This window comes from Chenopodium album, chromosome 22 (genome assembly GCF_948465745.1).
Source record: "Chenopodium album chromosome 22, dcCheAlbu1.1, whole genome shotgun sequence".
In the NCBI taxonomy this organism is placed as follows: Eukaryota; Viridiplantae; Streptophyta; class Magnoliopsida; order Caryophyllales; family Amaranthaceae; genus Chenopodium; species Chenopodium album.
The window spans coordinates 35,880,486-35,899,806 of NC_137855.1; the positions used below are offsets into that span (position 1 = coordinate 35,880,486).

At 32.1% G+C, this 19,321-nt stretch overlaps 3 protein-coding genes and 1 non-coding gene across 4 annotated transcripts; 1 reads left to right on the forward strand and 3 right to left on the reverse strand.

Annotated features, from left to right (window-relative positions):
• Positions 1 to 33: 33 nt before the first annotated feature.
• Positions 34 to 1,678, reverse strand: LOC145606308 (chlorophyll a-b binding protein 3, chloroplastic). The gene is made up of 3 exons (XM_081662329.1): positions 1,466 to 1,678; positions 1,168 to 1,329; positions 34 to 705 (listed from the first exon to the last, which is right to left on the reverse strand). Exons 1-3 carry the CDS (start codon positions 1,586 to 1,588, stop codon positions 196 to 198), a joined length of 795 nt encoding a protein of 264 aa, XP_081518455.1. The 5' UTR covers positions 1,589 to 1,678; the 3' UTR covers positions 34 to 195.
• Positions 1,679 to 9,118: 7,440 nt separating this feature from the next.
• LOC145605511 (uncharacterized) lies at positions 9,119 to 10,651 on the forward strand. The gene has a single exon (XM_081661578.1). It carries the CDS (start codon positions 9,390 to 9,392, stop codon positions 10,212 to 10,214), a length of 825 nt encoding a protein of 274 aa, XP_081517704.1. The 5' UTR covers positions 9,119 to 9,389; the 3' UTR covers positions 10,215 to 10,651.
• Positions 10,652 to 13,200: 2,549 nt separating this feature from the next.
• Positions 13,201 to 13,273, reverse strand: TRNAF-GAA (transfer RNA phenylalanine (anticodon GAA)). The gene has a single exon. It is a non-coding gene; the product is annotated as a tRNA-Phe (tRNA).
• Positions 13,274 to 14,215: 942 nt separating this feature from the next.
• On the reverse strand, positions 14,216 to 17,724 carry LOC145604282 (uncharacterized). Its single transcript, XM_081660209.1, has 6 exons — positions 17,566 to 17,724; positions 16,586 to 16,650; positions 16,138 to 16,167; positions 15,041 to 16,046; positions 14,642 to 14,893; positions 14,216 to 14,278 (listed from the first exon to the last, which is right to left on the reverse strand). Exons 1-6 carry the CDS (start codon positions 17,665 to 17,667, stop codon positions 14,216 to 14,218), a joined length of 1,518 nt encoding a protein of 505 aa, XP_081516335.1. The 5' UTR covers positions 17,668 to 17,724.
• Between the last annotated feature and the right edge of the window lie 1,597 nt (positions 17,725 to 19,321).

Below are 19,321 nucleotides of genomic sequence, written 5' to 3' on the forward strand. Positions count from 1 at the left end.
AAAAGTGTACTCAATTAATTAAGTCATCTTAGGTAATAGAAGCATTGGCATTCTTCTTAGCACTTAAATTTGTTTCAATGTTTAACTCTAGATTGAACATAAATAAAACCCATATGTGCACTAAAGATTGTTCTTATGTTAAGACATTTGAGCTCTTCTTAACACAATTTATCTAACGATCATATACAAACTAACTTATGATCCAGGGACAAATTTGGTGGCATATACCCAAGCATTGTTTGCCACAGGGTTGTCAAGGTGATCCAAAAGGTTCTCCAAGGGACCTTTTCCGGTGACAATGGCCTGCACAAAGAATCCAAACATGGAGAACATAGCTAGCCTTCCATTCTTGATCTCCTTCACCTTTAGCTCGGCAAAGGTAACAGGGTCATCGGCTAAGCCCAATGGGTCGAAATATTGGCCACCTGGGTAGAGGTCATTGCCCTCCCCAACTCCGTCTAGCCCATTAATGCGGAACCCTTCAACAAGACCCATAAGGAGTACTTGGAACCCGAGCACGGCTAGAATGCTTTGAGCATGGACTAGGTTTGGGTTGCCCAAGTAGTCAAGCCCACCTTCAGAGAAAATTTGGGCACCAGCCTTGAACCAAACTGGCTCCTTGAAGTCCACTTTAACCCATTTCTCTAAGACTTCTGGGGTAATGCAGCCTAGTGCTCCAAGCATAGCCCAGCGTCCGTGGATGACCTGAACAAAACATTTAACATCAGTGCCATAATAATGGTTAGTTACCCTAGTAGTCCATGTCGTAAAAGGTGAGTTTCTAACAAATTTTCCTTAATATATTCACGTATTTACTGTTCATAGAAGACAATTTGATCAATGAATTCAGATTCTGAACCAAGCTTCATGTGTAACACTAAAACAATTTCTGTTCAACCTATAAGCATGTAACTCTTATCATAACCAATATTTGATATCATGACCAAAATTCGATATCATGACCCGAGTAACCTAGCTAATTTTATCCCAGATCTACAAAATAATACGTGTACCATACAAGCCTCGAAAATTACAGTTTATACATGATTCCATTTAAGTACAAACTTACAAGGTACAAGTGTATAAGTTGGAGCATGAAAAAGAAAAATGCAAAATAAACAAAGTTGAAACAATGATAATAAAGCAACAAAAGGTAAAGAAAAGAACCTCAAGAGCCCTGTTTCGGGCAAAAGCCTCAGGATCAGCAGAGAGACCAGCAGTGTCCCAACCATAATCACCAGGAAATTCACCTGTTAAGTAAGAAGGTGTTTGTGCTGAAAATGGTCCCAAGTATTTTACTCTGTCTGGTCCATACCAAAGTTCATTTCCCTAACATCATCATCATGCATAAATAAATAAACTAAATTAATTACTTCCCTCGTTCAAATCAAATCAAATCAATAAAACACACTCGTAACAACAACAGGTGTACTGTATACAACATGTAATCTATATAAGTACGTACCATGGTGAATTTGCCGGTTCCCATAGGAACAACATCTCTAAGGGCGTTACCGTTGGATCCTTTGCCTTGTCCTAGGAATGGGGTTGGTCTAAGGACAGTGCCGGAGCTTAGCATTGATGCCATTGATGAATTTCTTTTGTATATCACTTTCAAAATTTCTTTTGTTGTTACTAATTTATTTGGGGGTTGTAGAAAGGGCTAGAATCAAGTCATATATGAACATTTTATGTGTTGAAGAAGTGAGTTACAAGTTTTTGTGGACATAAATTAAATGAAGAAGTGGCAATTTTTGGTGGGACAATAAGGGCTTGTATTAGCCAATGAGGTGGCTTCAAAAGATATTATAATCTCACCAACATATCCTTATATCCAGTTCTTATAATCCTCATATCTATGTGTCAGTTTGGATTATTTAGTTTTACTACATTGTACAACTATGATATTTTTTAAAATTAATTTTAATAATATTAAAGAAGAATTCCATGAAGTCATATTTCCCCTGTTTTTATTTATTTATTTATTTATTTATTTTTATATTAGTTGACATGTTATCATCGTTGCCAATGAAAATATTCGATTGTAAATTTGTAATTATTAAAAATAATACTGTTGATATTTTAGAAATATATCTTGTGGGAACCTTAATAAAATTTCACAACAATGTATTAAAAGATTGAAAAATCTAGTAAAATAGAGTTTGTAAAAGTGGCAAAAGTGGAAAAAAAAATTTAACTAAAAAGGAAGGAGAATTATTTTCGTTCCTTTTGTTCCAAAAAAATACTAATAATGTAGTTGAGTTTTTTTTTTTTTTTTTTACTTTGTTATATCTCAAAGTAATAGTCCACTTTACTTGTCCATATCATCTTTAATAAAATCCTTATAAAAAAACTATATTTTGTTTGGCAAGTTAAAGATATTCTTTCATCAAGATAATATTAAGATAATCATAATATTCCAACTTAATACGAAATTAAATTAAAAAAAATGACATATTATTTAGGAGGGAAGGGAGTAAAATTTTGTAAGATCCAAGCTAACCCCAAGAACAAATACATAACTTAACTATAAATGTAGAATTTGTCATATACACCGGGGTGTACCGTACATCCAACTAACCTTAGGTTAGTTTTTGCTCTTTATTTGATGATTAAATGAAAAACAATTATCAAAATAAAAACAATATTCATGGGTGTACGGTACACTCGAAAGTATATAATAACCTCTCCTATAAACGAGCATGCAACATGATTGATAAAAGATGCATGTTGAGACTTGAGAAGTTAAATAAGAAGTGATATAATATGGGGTGATCATTTGCAAGTTTGGATTGGACACGAACAAACTAAAACCTTTATATGCATTTAGATGTACCTTTAACTTTATTATGCATTTAAATGTACCTATAACTAAGTAACTTATAGCACGGTGTTCGTTTGATTTTTTTTTGGTTACTTGAAGATTTCAAAGTAAGAACAAAATAAAATAAAAATCTTGGGTGCCCTTTATACTAGTAGAACCTTGCATGTAAGAATTTTCACATAGAGACCAAGTGTTTATTTGATTATTTCTGTTCAGCAGGCTTAATTAGCACAACTCTGGCCATTCTTTGCAGGCCTAAAAGATACACTCCTTCTTTGTAAAATTGTTGGGCCGCCTGGTAATGGGCTGCAAATAACCTAGTCTTTTTATTTATTTATTTATTTTTTTATTCATTCTTTTTTATAAGCCACTAATTTAAATTATGTAATACACAATACATTTAACAACTACAGTAAGAGATTACAAAAGTGCTTGTATTTTATTTTTTTTGTTATTTTTTGTAAGGGAACATTTCAAAAGTATTAACTAGTCAAATTGTATACTTTACAAGTAAAACTGAAGGGAGGGGTACCTTATAGGTTATTTTAGTCATTAGTTAAAACGATTCAATTCAACGATAAAATACAATTTGATCGTTTATCTAAGGGAAAATTCGACAATTCACGCAATTAATTATGGGCAATTTTGTAATTTTAACTACAAAATAAGTTAGCAATGGTAAAGCTCTTGAAACGTTGGTAATGGAGGATATTGAATTCGAAGAGCAGCTTCAATTGAAATTTCAGCAGCTTCAATAGAGAAATTCTAAGTTCAGGGCAACTTTAATGGAAGAAAACGTAACCTATACTCTTTGGGGTTGACCATGCCCGTTATTTCTTCTAATATAAGGATTTTTCGTTTAATTCGATGGTGAAGCCATTGAAAATGGTGGTGGACAGTGTTTCGGAGGGGCGGCATGCCAGGGGGAAGGGGAGGCGGTGTGGTGGCCTAGGATCTTCATGGTGGCCGGATTGGAGAAAAAGGAAAAGAGAAGTTTTGAGGTGGTTGTATGGTGTGGTTTTGATTTTTTTTTTTTTAAGGTTGATTCTTTTTCTTGTTTAAAACAAACAACGTTGTAAACTAAAGGGTGTTACATGCACCTTACACTGTAACATTTTATTTTTCTCTTTTCCCTTTCTTTAAGTCATTGTCATTCCCTTTATCTTAGATGAACCAAACCATGAACATGAAGGCCTACGCCTCTACCTTCAACCTTTCAAAAAGTTGTAGGTAGCAATGTAAGTATTCATGTCTAGATTGTCTACTAAACAAAAGCATGCTATCCACACCTTGACAATTCATTCTTAGCCTAAATCATTCCATTTCATGCATGAATTGCGGTCCAAATATAACTATTGACATGAATTTCAGCATTTTTTTTAATTGTACGAATTAGATTACTAAATACACTCAATGACATAATTGCTTACTAATTACTAAAGACACTCAAAACATGAACTTTTCACTAATTAAAGACCTCAGGCCCGACTTTGGACATGTTTTTCCACACCCACAGAACAGGCCTCCAAAATCCAGGGGCCCATAATTTTTTTAAAAAGCGCTGACTCTATTAAAAACAAAAAAAAAAAAAAAATCTCAAGTACCTTATCACCTTCTTCCCGTAAAACTAAAAGACCACCATTTCCAAACTATAAAAAAAAATCCATCCTAAATCTTTGACTTTGTTATTTTAAATTACCTTTAAAAATTCATCCAAAACTTTTAAAAATAGTCCTTTAAAAATTTAAGGGCCCAATTTTCATAATTAGAACAAGGCCACCGAATTGGCGGAGATGGCCCTAAAAGACCTAATCCAATGACAAAACTAATATTGTTTTTTTTACCATGTTCAAGGCTTTGAATGCATATTGTGAGTAACTTAATATTAAATATTAAAATGTATTATATAGATAGGTTTATGTCAATGGTTAATTGTTACTTCCTCCATTTTTTTTAGATGCAACACACCATTTAGCGCGGTAATTAAGAAAGGTGGGGTTTACATGATATAATAAACTTTAAAATAGGATGAGTGGTTGTTGGGAGTGTAATTTAGTGGGCCATGTGCTTTAAATAAGGTTTATAGTATAGTTTTTCCCTAAATTAACTTTCCTTTTATAGTGTGTTGCAAGTATTGTGATATTTCCTTTTTAGGGAAGTGTTGCAAGTAAAAGCAAACAGAGGAAGTATTAGACACCAATTCATGCTCATATGTGTGTAATTTTGCAAAAGAAGACAATTACGTACATATTATTACATCCTTTTTACCTCTTAATTTAAGATATGTTGACAATTTTCATTTGTTGTCAACACTTACTTCGAGAAGAAAATGATTTATGGCAATTCATCTCTGTTTCAGGATCCTCCTACCTTTTTTTTCACTTTTAATTAGTAACAATTGAAACTAAGAGAAGAAGGAAGTTGGAAATTTGAATCTCTTTTGAGTTTTTAGGTAGGAAGAGAGATTTTTTTAGAGATACAAAAAAATATTTATATACTTTTATAAGGAAATATAATATATAATGGGAGATTCAAATAAATATTATGATTAATATAAAAATGAAATCAAGTGAAAGAGTAAGGATGGGTAAAGGAGAGAATTCTCTTTATTATAAAAGGATTAAAACAAAAGTAGTAACTAGTAAGACCGGTATAAAGAACACGTCTAAATAAAAAGTAAAAAAAACAAAATTAAAGAAAAAAACGGACGAAGTGCATGGAGACATGGAGTAAATATAATTAGAGTCGTATTTGGGATTGAATAACACAAATTTTACAATACAATGATTGCGCACAATCCCAACAAAAAACATGTGGTTGCATAATTTCCACATTTAAATATAGTTAACTTTAAGTCCAATAAGTTTAGATAAGTGAACATGTCGGAAGTATAGTGAGTATGTGACAAGTTTATAATAGTGATTGTGCACTGTAATGTTGTAGTTATAATTTTGTAAGTGGGTTGTGGGCATATGACACCTTACATGGAAAACAATATATTAAAAACATATAACGGGTGTCACGTTATGATCGAGTTGTCACACACTACAATATAATACAAATCAATTCATCATATCATAACTAAAAATCATACACTGTGGATGTCTTTCAACTTATTCGATAAGGTATCAGCATTCAAGAGGTCAGGTGATATCCAAGATTTGAGATCGAGTCTACTCTCACACAAAACGATGAAAAATTGGAAACTATGAACCCACATGTGTGGGTATGGAAAGAGTCATGGGACTGATCAAAAGGGGGAGGGGGTTGGCATGGGTCAGCCACCACAACTCAACTCAATTCATGCATAAAAAAGGAATCTAATCTAACCTAAAAAATCCATTTTCTCTCTCATTTTTTTTAAAATTTTCTACTTTAATATTAAAAATAATAAAATAAAAATAATAAAATTTTGTTGGCATTAAAGAAGTGGGGAAGGAAGAAGATTGAGAAATGAAAGGAAGAGACACGAGTATCTTATGGTGGGACTTAAACATTGTCGCTATGTTTATCACTACACTTCAACTCTCTTTCTGACATTACCCATTGTTCTTTCGCTCTCTCACAACCTATCTTTGCTAGCCCATCAATGCCATTACCTTTTCTTTTTTAACAATAACATTATTAATTTTTAAAAAATGTAATATGTTGCCAATAATTATTGAAAATTAAATAAAGGTGTTAGTAGATACATTGGATCCAACTTTTTGAGGTCAAACATAAAAACATTGGACACAACTAACGTAACTTGATCAATTATTTTGTTTTGAGATCGATGTAATCCTTTCGTTTTCAAAAGTTTTTCCTATTTGGACCGTGAATCAGTGATTATCTCATAAAAAACCAAAGTGGATATAAAAGGCATATGTATATGTATATGCATATGTATAGGTATATGTATTTGTATACGTAACCTTAATTATTAATAACTCTTAATTGTATTTGTGGTCTCCAACTCTAGTAGAAAAACCTAATAAATACTTCCATGCTAGAATATACACTACTTTTATCTTTTATAACCTTTAACAATAATGGAGTCTATGATAAATTGTAATTTCATTCAAAATTAATTTTGGTTTGTTTCAGTTGATTATAGACGAAGATTTGACATTTGATTTGACGAATTTGCATAAATTCTCATCAATAACTAAACTTTTACTAGGCTAATAAGAAAAAGGTACTTGACTAATAATTGATCTAAATAATGGAACAATTATTAATAACAAAAGTAAGTACAAACAACAATTATTTTTAACAAATTAAATGTATTTGGAAAATTATTCCAATTTTGGATTTAGATGAAATTATTATTATTATTTTTTACTTAAGATGACCTAGATAAAAACCAAACTATGGAGATAACTGATAAAAGAGGGGAAGATCGGGCAGGCGTATGAAAACCAACACCTAAGGGCTTGTTTGGCATCATTTTTGGTTTTCAGTTTTCTGTTTTTTTGAAAATCAAAAACCAAAAACAGGAAACAAGAAAAAGGTGTTTCCACTTTCTGTTGTCAGTTTTCAAAATTATCATGATTTTAATAAGTCTATATAATTTTTGTTTCATTATGTGACATATATAATACACTTTTAAAAAACAAAAAACCAAAAAACAGAAAACCACAACGATGCCAAACGAACCCTAAATTACAAGTTTTAATTCAGTCTTTTAGCTTCCTCAAAGTAAAAAGGAAAAGGCCAAATAGTGATGAATTGGGTGAAACACCCTAAAAAAAAGAAAAAAGGGGGGGGGGGGGTTGCCTAAGTAACGGTGTGTAGTTTCTTCTTTAACTATTTAAAAAAAAAAATTAAAAAAAAAAAAAAAAACAAAACAAAAACAAAAACGTAAAAAGAAAAAAGAAAAGACAAAGTCATTTGATTGATTAAAGCACTAAGACTAAAAATTCTTTTTCACTTAAATAAAAAGTCTAATTTCCACGAATCAAAAGAAATTGCTTATCTAATCAAAATAATTATATAATGCACTCGTGTTCATAAAAGGACCATGTAATCATTTATGTGTGCAAAATTCATGTAGGTGTGAAGTTGGATGAGTTTGGCGTATGTAATGGTCACACTAACCACATGTACAACATAGTAGCACTGTCTTGGACCATGAGATAATTAAACAACGGTGCACAATCTTGCAAACCATGTTTGCAAATTAAAAACGTTCTACCTAAATCCTTTAGTAGGTTAATTATTCATTTTAAATCGATAGTTTAACAATAATTTGCCATGAATAGATATATTTCTCGAATGAAATTATAAAATTAATTCACTTGAAATGAAATATTTTCCTCCTGTTAAGCCACTATTCCCTTTTCTTTATGTAAGCCATTATTAAACTTGGCAGCATTATATATATACACATGATCTATTAATAAGATAAACCCGCAAACTCTAACTTAAAATGTATACACAATTCATACATTTTTATTGTTTACTTTGTCACACTAACTTACCTATAATATGATATACTACGATATGATAATTTTGTCATCTTTTTTTTTTTTAAAAAAAAAAAAGAAAAAATAAAAGCAACAACAAAAACAAATGGTGATAGACAACAATTTAGACCACAAATACAACTAGTAATAAATTTCCATGTAAGTACAATCTATCACCAATTATAATTTTTTTTTTTTTTTTTTCTCATCAAGCCATTTTAATATTATTAATTTCCAAGTAAAAATAATCTTATTTCATGCAATTGTCTAAAGACATAGCTTCATATTAGGCCAATAATTTTCACTTACTTTAGACTGAAAAAATAGTTTATAATGCATAAGATAAGATAATTCCATCCAATTACATCTACTAAGACCTATAAGTTAGGGATCCAAAAGGTGCTATCGAATTTCTATTTTATTGCTATTTCAACTACTCCCTTTGGTCTCTAAGTATTGTTCTTACTTTGTATTTTGACAATGATTATTGTTGTCTCACAAGCTACATATCAAAGTAGAAATAAGGATTATGGAGCGGAGGAAAGTACCTCCATCTCTCAAGAGTGATTTGGGTTCGATCCTCATCATATTCCACCCCTTATTTGATAAGAGCTCCCCGTATCTTACTGTATAAAGTACATCAAAGTAGAAATGCTCCGTATCATTTAGAGTTAAAAGTGTTTATAATAAGCTAAGCTCAAATAAGTAAAATTCAGATGAAAAGAACACGCTCATATCATAACGCAATTACAGAGTAGTAAAATAATTTTATCCAAAATTGGTGATCCCCAAAACCACATGTCTATGTTGGTATACTACTTTATTCCCTTCTTATCTTCTCCATAAGTGGCAAAGAAAATGAGATAACCCCACTCCCCTTCTCTCTGTCTTCCTCTTCCTCATTATTTCTCATTTCCTTAACTTTATTATTTTCTTTCTTTCTCCCAAAAAAAAAAAAAGACAGCTTTCCCCACCAATTATTTTCCTAATCCCAATACTCTTAGTGTTATTGTACTATCACTACCAAATTTAGCATCACTAGATCTACCACGTTTTTTTCTACTCTTTTTTTTTTGCCCTATTTTCAATTCCCCTCTTTTCTTACTAACAACCCAAACATGGAACACCCTATTTCCACAACAAAATTAGAAGATGAATCAGAAGACGATGATCAAGAAATCGGGCAAAACCCGATTTCACTCGATTTAAACCTTTGTTTTAAGCCAAATAAAGAATCAAACAGTTGCGAAAACAACCACGGAGATGATGATAGAGTGACAGGGGAAGAGATTTTACCACCAAATAACAGTAGAGTCTTCTCATGTAACTATTGTAGAAGGAAATTCTTTAGCTCACAGGCACTTGGCGGTCACCAAAATGCCCATAAAAGGGAGAGAACTATTGCTAAACGCGCTATGCGAATAGGTGCTTTGGCTGACAGACATGTTAGTTTAGCCTCTCTCCCTCTCCATGGTTCTTTGTCATCGTCTCCTGGCTACTCCTTTCCAACCCGACCCTCAATAGATATTCAAGCTCACCACGGATCTATGATGATGATGATGCACTCGCATCTTCATCCGTCTTCTACGGTCCAAAATCAAAACCAGCAACATTACTACAACAATTCGTTTCATCATTCTGAGGAGAGGTTGCCTGCTCATCACGCCGCGAAGTTTGAAGGGCAAAATGGGTATTTACTTGGTGGTGTTCCGGTGTTTAGTGCGGTGCCGTTTTGGCCGGGGAGTTTCAGGCAGGTTGATGATGAGGCTGAGAGTTCTTCAGCTATTACTAGTATTTCTAATAATAATAATAATAATAAAAATAGTGATACTACTATTACTAATAATAATAATATTATTAGTAGTAATAATAATTATTATAATTATAGTTATAATCAGCTTGAATACCCAGATTCTTGTCCTGATCTTACATTGAGGCTTTGATGAAGTATAATTATAATTTATATTATTATTTTTTTTTTTGGGTTTTGTTCTTTCTTTTGATTATATTCTTCTTTTCATGTTTAATTTTTAGAATTTTTTTTTTAATGAGAATTATTAATTGTTTAGAATTTTGTACAGGAGATATAGCAAAAATAATCATTATTTGTCAAATGATGACTCTTTTTGCAGTGCCTTATGGGTTATGACCAATCTTAATTTGTATTGTTTGGGTTAAAAAACATGTACGTATTGATCTATGTGGCGAATCATCCTATCTACAAAAGGATTATTTGTATGGTTGTATTTGTGTATTCAACCCAATCATCTCGATCGGGTTGATACCCTATTGTAAAATGACAATTTGGCCGGTTAGCAAGTGTATGTGCAACTTTCAGCACGATCAATTGTTCTTTGTTGAATTGATGGTTTAATTTAAAGGCGTTCAGTCATAATCAAGCTCACGCACGGTAATTTCATATGATTAACCTAGTTTTAGTTCTTTTAAAAGTTAAAGTCGAGGTTTTGTATGTTAATTGAATTCTGTTTTCAAAAGTCAAAGTCAAGCTTATTATACTTAGTACATATATATTCAATTCATTGATTGTTGATTGTTGCTTGTTGCTGTTGGTAGCCAATCACAAGTGTGAACTTGATGAATTGGATGTTTATACTATTGGATGCCATATGATATATGCAAGATTGTAAGTAACTTTTTGTTGTTTTTTAATAAATTAAATTTGTTTTTCTTTGATTTGTTTCATGTGAATTGCTGAATTTTGCTTTCAAACTATAGATTTTTTTTAATATATTTTTTGAGCAACTAACTACTCTAGTTATAAATTATCCTTATAAATGATCCTTTTGAGGAATGAGGACCATATTGAGTCTTATGTCAAATTAGGTATAGATAGTCATCATGGAGGGCCAGGTGACTCATGGAAGCTTTTCATTATTATTTCTTTTGGTATCCAAGCTGGTTTTCCTAATATTTATTATGAATTCCGTTGTCTTTTGTTTGTCGTATTTAGAGTTTTGAGAGATTTTAATGTAGATAAAATTTAATAATCATACTTCGATGATCTCTATACTTCAAAATTCAAAGCATATTCATGTGGAATAATATTGATAAATTTGTTTTGAATTTGAATTTCCAAATGTATATAACTTTTAGTCATGCATAGCTTAAGATATAGTTACTACTCCACTATATTGCATTGAAATTATGCTAAAAAAAAATGGGACAAAAAATTAAAATAAAAGAAGGCGGTATTGCTTTCATGTATGTATAGGAGGATATAATTTAGACTATAAAAAACAGATCAGATAGTGATAGAGCTACAGTACATTAATTATAACAATAATAATTTGCATTACTATGTTTAAATATAATATTTTCTCTGTTTCTTTTATTTGCAATACTTCTTATTTCATGTTTTCTAATGCATAATTGCCCGCAATCACAATTATCTTAAATCATCAATATAATTATAAAATTGTATATCATAAAAGCATAAACTGAGGCGAATCTAACAAATCCCACATGATTGTGTTTTTCTTCGACTATAAATCAATATCATCGATCAAACTAGTAAAGGTGATAAAAAGTCGAGTTGTTGCAAATAAATAAAAAGAGACGGGGAAAGTAAATTTTAAAGAGATCAAGATGTATAAATAAATCTCTAAAAATAAAATAATGAATGAATAATAGATCGCAAATTATGAGAATTTACATTTTCTTTCTTCTTTTTCTCTAAGGGGTGCTATTGTGATATAATCTTGTGTAACGCTTCTCCTATCCATAAAAGTGTGTTATTATAGTGCCAATTGATTTATCATCCAATGTACATATTTATATGTATCCAATGTATATATTGCTATATTATTTTTGTGATTTATTTTATGCTTCTACAATTAACATGTTTTTCTTTTCATATCTTTACTTAATTATCTAGTATCATGAATTTTAGTATATCTATTAAACATGTATCCAAAATGATATGTATAAGTAAATTTAGAATTTTAAAGTGGACACTCATGTCTAAAAATGTCTTTTTACGCAATTTATGGGCATAAATTTCAACTAATCCGACATGCTTTTTTATGTATCTGTAAATTGTTATATATCGGACAAATGTCATGTTTCCTATTCCATTTGGTTACCTTATCAAAGATAGGAAATAGTATCTATTGACTTGTATGTAGGTCGTTATTGGTTTTTTGGTTAGTCAAGTTAAGTCATTGGCATGCATGCTTTACGCACTTAATGTAAGGCAACGGCTGTCCTGAAAATGATTGGATCGGATGAGGTATTGCTAGATGCTATTGGCAAGAAATGTACTCCAATGAGGTATTTATGCTATGCACTTGGTAATCTAGGGTACGTCCTTTACAAATTTTACAAATTTTGACTTTGAAAATTTAATTCTATGTCATTCTATGTCCTAGCATATAAAATATTCTAACTAGTTTAATTATCTAGGTAAGAATATCTTTGTAATCCATTTTTATTCATACCCTTGATTGGCCTTGATGATAGGGGAAAAATAGAGTTTGTATAATGGAATATTGTAGAGGTTTGATGCTAAACTTATACTATTATAGAGAAACTTTGACCACATGTTCTTATTAATCTACTTTATATACTATACTACGTATAAGAAATAAAAATCATTTTATTAATACATAAACGTGTACTTGTAACCTGTAAAAAAATAAATATGATAAACATTAAGGGACAAAGGGAGTAAGTACGATGTATGCATAGGTCTCATTACCTTAACTAGATTTAAAGTTATAGGAGTGAAATTGTGAAAGGGTTATATCGAAGGTTATAACTCGGGTTATGAAATTGTTCCACCAATTTAAGATAATAGAATTGTAACAGTACAACATTATGTGATTGCATATTGGAAGTTTTCATGCAAGAGATAACAAATTATAAGGCATTTGGGGGTTTGTCAAAAAAAAAAAAAAAAAGACCCAAAAATGCGGTGAGCGTGGATCGAACACGCGACCTTCAGATCTTCAGTCTGACGCTCTCCCAACTGAGCTATCCCCGCTTGGGTGATAAATCATACAACTTTAAATATTTGAATTATTAGTTGAAGGAAAGTCAGTAATTTCGGTATTAACATTTCACTTTTTACGATAAACATCCTTGCATGTCCTATTTCCTTTCACAATTAATAATAAAGAAATTCAATAGTGAAGTAATTAATTCTGTAAGGCAGCTTTAGAAAAGCCATTTTCGTACAAAAATCAAATATCTATGAAAATAAATATTAAAAAAAACCCTAATGCTAAATGCCGTATGAACAAGGTCGTATAACAATTGTAACAATAATAATATTTTGTTACTCTTTATTAATTGCACTTTACGCCTAAGAAATGTTGCAAAAATATACTCGAGCTAATCCAATATACAACTAATGCAATTAATATAAGTTCCGCTATTCGGATACGAGGGAAAATATTACAGTGAAAGAAGTGATTTGCTCATACACAAATAGATACTTTCTCCGTTATTTTTTTTAACGCTTACCGATGCACTTTTTATATATTTTATATTTTAAATAAATTATAATTAATTTAGTAAAAATTACAAACAATTTATATTTTGAAGTATAAATCGAGATCAATCTAACAAAACCTAACACAACTAATTTATTTATTGATTGGTAACAATTGTCTAAGTTATATGGAGAATTGGAGATTAATCATTTAAGAAATACCATTGTAATACATCTACTTCGTATTTACTAAGTTATATGGAGATTAGTCATGTACTTTCACAAAATTCACAGGAATCCCCCATGCTACTTTGTGCACTGAACATACAAACATCTAACTGCTTGATACTCTGTAATAGAAATTACAGGCATTCGCCATTGACTCATTGTATCTTAAACTCATAACTTCTAATTTTTGTTCAAAAAGGGATCAGTAATGAAGAATTTCTGTGAATGACTATATACAAAACTTTCACTTCACATCAGCAGTCTTCACCTAAGATGGACTCGAGTATCCAGTGACCTGATGCCATCATTAATCCTACCGATCCTCCCCTGTCAATGACACAATGAGAAACAAATATCAGAAACAGACTTGCATAGATTAACAGCAGATACTCATAAACACAGCATTAGTTAGTGTATGCTTTAGATACTTTCCTAATACTACATTGTACTAAAAACATCAGAAAACTACATCAAGGTTACAGAGAGATCAACAAACAATTCTCTATACACGTTCCTTCCCCCTCTACCCTCTCCTACCAATCTCTCCATAATTATTAACCAACCGTGCTGTATAAGAAAATAATAAAGGTTAACTTTTGACTCAGGTTGGATGAAATGATTTCACATTACAAGTTTATAACTATTCAGTGATAACATACATGATAGTGAACAGCAAGTACTTCCGATTACCTTTGAACGAATTGATGTCACTCCAACTTCAGTTTTTGACTTCAATATGGGTACCTTAAGATCTGAAACTCTTATAATAGGCTCGTTATCTTTGCCACCAGACCTTTGACTCAATACTACTTTTCCTCTCATGTTCTCCTTTCCACTGCTCACAGCTTTATCAAACCGGCTGCTCTGTACTTTAGCCTTGACACCTTGGGATACATTTCTTGACCGATTCAAAGAATTTTTCTGAGTTGTTTGAAGTACAACCTGTGTAAAATCATATATTAGCTTCAGTCAGCAAAAGAAATTCATACCATATGATAAGTGACCTATTTCCTTCTATTAAACTAAGGAGAATGGAAATCTAGAGTCATTTACTCTGAATTCTGAACTAGAGTTCAGCGGATATCTCACCTTTGACTTAGAAGCTGCCAGGCTTCTACAAGCAGCAGCAGCATCTTTACCCTTCATCTTGGAGCTGTCATCGTTACCCTTCATCTTGGAGCTGACATCTTTACCCTTCATCTTGGAGCTGTAAGTACTCCTTGTACAAACAGATGTCTCATTTATGTTTTTAGCTTTTACCCTCTCATTGACAGGTTTTGCCAATTTCCCCAGGTCTCGCACATTCGGATTTTTATCTTTGTTCTGTTTGAAACCAGCTGGCATTTTCTTAACCTCAAACTTTGAGTTTGAAAACCTTTGGTTAGGCCTCCCATATGAAGTCTTCTGACCTTTTGATCCTATATCCACATTAACATTTATCTCTACTTTCACTTGCTTTCTGCAATCAGTTCTAGGAACTACTGCCAATCCCTTGCCTCTTGTATCATATCCAGTGCTAGAAGAGCCCACACTGGACTTGCCAGCAGAAGATTTACGACCATTAAGTTCTTTATCCTCACATATTTCAACCCTTGATGCTGGTCTTGTGGCACGACTTTTTCTCAAATTGTTTCTAACAGCATTCAACAGACCACCAGTGTGACCAAATGGCTCTTTTGACACCACAAAAACCTTTGAATCTCGTTGAATACTTACATTTGTTATGGTGCTTGTTGAAACTCCACTTGTACTTGCTGACTGAGAATTTAGAGCAACTCTTCTCTCTGAATCATTCACTACACTGGTGATTGAACTAGAAGCCTCACTTTGATGTTCATGGCTCACTTTGAGATTAAATTCCTGACTTGAAATGATATTAGTTGCTGAAATTGTACCGCCCAAATCATTTACAGGATGTTCTTTATTAACTGAAATCTGACGACAGTTGCTTATGCAGTCTTTACTTCTATAGGCTTTGCCTCTTGATTTTGAAACAGAAGATGGAAATTTTGGAGAGCATAAGTTGAAGAGATCATTCCCCATATCTGGATGTGCAAATGCAGATCTCAAATGGCGTGCAGAATGATGATGGAACCTAACAACCAAGACAAACCCATAAACAAAATGCTTATCTGAATGGTTGGGTTTAAAGAAGTTATATATAGGGCAGGTGCAAGTGTACTTACGGGTGGCTCGTGTGAAACCATTTATCATCACTGCAAAAGGCCAGGTAAATTACTTAGAAGCTGATATCAAATGGTACAAGTATGCAACTCAGTAGTCACTCCTTCCCAACAAAATTGTCATAGTTGATTATTTGCCGAATTGAAGTCTCTAAGATGCATCTTCATCATTGACTTATTCTTTTCATATTACTTGATTTTTATTCTCTAACCAAACATACATAGAGCAAACCTTTCACTTTAGGTTGAGACTTTCCAAACTCTCAATATCAACAATTGTTAAATAATTAATGACGATTTTCAGGTATAGATGACTTCATGTTAAATTATCGTCATAGCTTTCCTAACTCTCAATTTCATCAGAAGACACGAAGTCATCTATGATGATTTTCTGATATAGCTGAGACACATGGACTAAAACATCAGCAAATCTGAATCAGAAGAAACTCACTTGTCTTCTGATATCAGCGTTGTCTCCAACGTAAGATCAGCCCACATGGGTGCCTCAAATTCTTCCTGTAAATTAATACATACACAACAAAAGTTGAGGTATTACAACCCAAGAACTCTAAACCCACTTTATAAAATCTAATCTTCGCAACACATATACGTAGTAAGCAGGTTTGTAGGATCACATTATTTACATGATAATCAAAGTTGAAGGAATCCAATATGTTCACACAATACTCCTTGTACATCATTCACTCAAAATTTCGTACATGATATTAATCAGCATATGAGCTTCACAACACATAATCTACTAGCATTGTAGCAGTATGTACAAGCAAAAATTCAAAAATTTATGACCCATTTCATTGTTTCATTATAATTTGTTAATGTAAAACATTTCACTAGACTCAAACAACAAAATAATACAATCAACCAGTCAAACCTAAGATTCTCACAAGTTCATCTCAATCTAAATTAGATACAATATAGGCTATATAGCAGTGTCTACAACACACTCATATACTGTCTAATCTGAAATGGTTGAATATGTCGACTAGCTTAGTTGTTAAAGTTTTTAACGATCATGCCCGAAAACTCGAAACCCATGTTCAAAACCCGTCTTCTTACACTTTTGTGCCTCATTTGGAACCCAATAGCATAATACACAGGTACTACATTACCCAAAAGTCTCAAAAAATTAGGGTTAATTGAAATAAACCCCAAATTTTTCCCGATTAAGCGTACATTGATTCATTGAAAAATACCAATATTCCACTAACAAGAAATCCAATCAAATGTAAAAGCAGATTTTAAAAAACCAAAATAATTGCGTAATTAATAAATTAACATAAAATTAATAGAGAATATGCAACCTAAAATGATACATTCATAGATTCTATAATTAACCATTTAAAAAATAACAAAATATAAAAATAAATTTGTGAATTATTGGGTTTTTTTTGCAGGAACAAATGGAATTACCAGAAAAGCCCAGTGATCGACATCTGCAATGCTTCTTCTCTTGGAAGCTCCGACACCATTTTCGTCATTTTCTTTAACCTTGATCTTACTCTGAACCATCATTTCTTTAATTGTTTCAAAAAATCAGCAAAAACCCAGAAATTATTTCGTCTAATAAGAATCAAACATTTCAGCAAAAACCCAGTAGTAATTTGGATTACTCATATTTTTGAAGAACAAAATCGAAGTTTTGTATGAATTGAGTAGGAGTGAAGTTGAATTGAGGACTAAATGGGAGGAAGAACTGAGGAAGTTGAATTGGGGAGATCAAAGAAGAGGAGGATATGAACCGTTCATTGTGAACTTGATTGTACACGTGTAGGGTGAAGATGTTTTTATATTTGCTCGACCGTTGGACAATTCAATGAAAATCGAGGAGGGAAAAATAGCTTCCTTAAGAAGCCAAATTGATTAACTCCTATGATGGTGTTTGGTTCACAACTTCACATGGAGTAGGTAATTTTATTTTATTTTATTTTATTTTTATTTTTATTTTTTTTAAGATGAAGGGGTCTATCAAGTCGAAACACCTCACGGGTCAACCTGGCCTGGGTTACATAGAGTAATTCTTGATGGAAAAAATACAATTTATAATCCTATACGAATTATTAACAAAAGCTGTTCATCACAGGTATAAACGTCGTTTTAGCGAGTTATTTAAGAGGGTGTTTGGTTCATCAAGTTGGAATGGATTAGTATGAAATCCTTGAGAGGTATGGATTATAAAACTTATACTAATCCAAAGTCGTTTGGTTTTATAGTTGATATGGATTTTTTTCCTTTATTAATAGAGTGGATTGCGAATCTTAGGGGGTGGGGTGGGCATGAGGGGGAGAGAGGGAATTAGAACTCCTTGGGTGTGAGATTCCATTACTAAAAGCCTCAACCAAACAAAAAAACTAGATGTAATGGATTCTAACTCCATTCCAATTCATTCCAAATAATCCAACCAAACGACCTCTAAGAATAGTGCTGTAAATTTACCAACAATAGATTTTTAACCTTCAACAACGGAGGACTATCGTTTGCGTATCTGTCACTACAACCATCGCTCTTTATCACGAGCTCATGGCGAACTACAAAAAACAATGTAATCTTAGCTCGAAGCTTAATTCAAGCTCAATTTTGTCAAATTAAATCCCGCAATGCTCCATAAGCTATGCCCAAGTATTGTTGAAAATTATCTATCATTTTGGGTTAACTACTCCCTTAACTTATAATTCTTTTTTTAGGGTTTTTTTTTTAAATTTTGCAACAAAGCCATCATCATGCCAATGTTCATTGAAGAAGAGATTTGTTGATGGCATTCATGGAGGAAGAAGAAGCAAGTGTGGTGATGGTGGCCTGGTGTGCCACTGTGTTTGTGCTTTGAAAAGAAGATAAGAAGAATAATTTTTTTATTGTTGGTATTAACATAATTTGTTTGATATAGGATATTAATAGAGTCAGGCTCGTTTCGGAATAAGATTTGCATATGACTCCAAATTATGTTATATGACTAGGGATGCATCCAATACAATCACGCCTATGTTTGGATTAATATGAAATTTTTGTATTGTTAACATACTCATTGGTCATAATTTTGTCAAGTGATTGGGCTACCAGCCTACCAGCTTACAAAGTTAAATATAAGTACCTTATGTACAGAATATGCTTCATAATGTCTTATGCATATCATTAAGTACATACATCACCAATTTAATAGAGAACGCTCATA

Excerpts from the sequence above, each read along its gene's own strand:
- LOC145606308 (XM_081662329.1), bottom strand. The coding sequence starts at position 1,588 with ATGGCATCAATGCTAAGCTCCGGCACTGTCCTTAGACCAACCCCATTC. Across the intron at positions 1,330-1,465 it reads GAACCGGCAAATTCACCATG|GGAAATGAACTTTGGTATGG; the intron begins GTACGTACTTAT and ends TGATGATGTTAG. Across the intron at positions 706-1,167 it reads CCCGAAACAGGGCTCTTGAG|GTCATCCACGGACGCTGGGC; the intron begins GTTCTTTTCTTT and ends TGTTTTGTTCAG.
- LOC145605511 (XM_081661578.1), top strand. The coding sequence starts at position 9,390 with ATGGAACACCCTATTTCCACAACAAAATTAGAAGATGAATCAGAAGAC.
- LOC145604282 (XM_081660209.1), bottom strand. The coding sequence starts at position 17,667 with ATGATGGTTCAGAGTAAGATCAAGGTTAAAGAAAATGACGAAAATGGT. Across the intron at positions 16,168-16,585 it reads ACGCTGATATCAGAAGACAA|TGATGATAAATGGTTTCACA; the intron begins GTGAGTTTCTTC and ends GGCCTTTTGCAG. Across the intron at positions 14,894-15,040 it reads TGGCAGCTTCTAAGTCAAAG|GTTGTACTTCAAACAACTCA; the intron begins GTGAGATATCCG and ends GATTTTACACAG.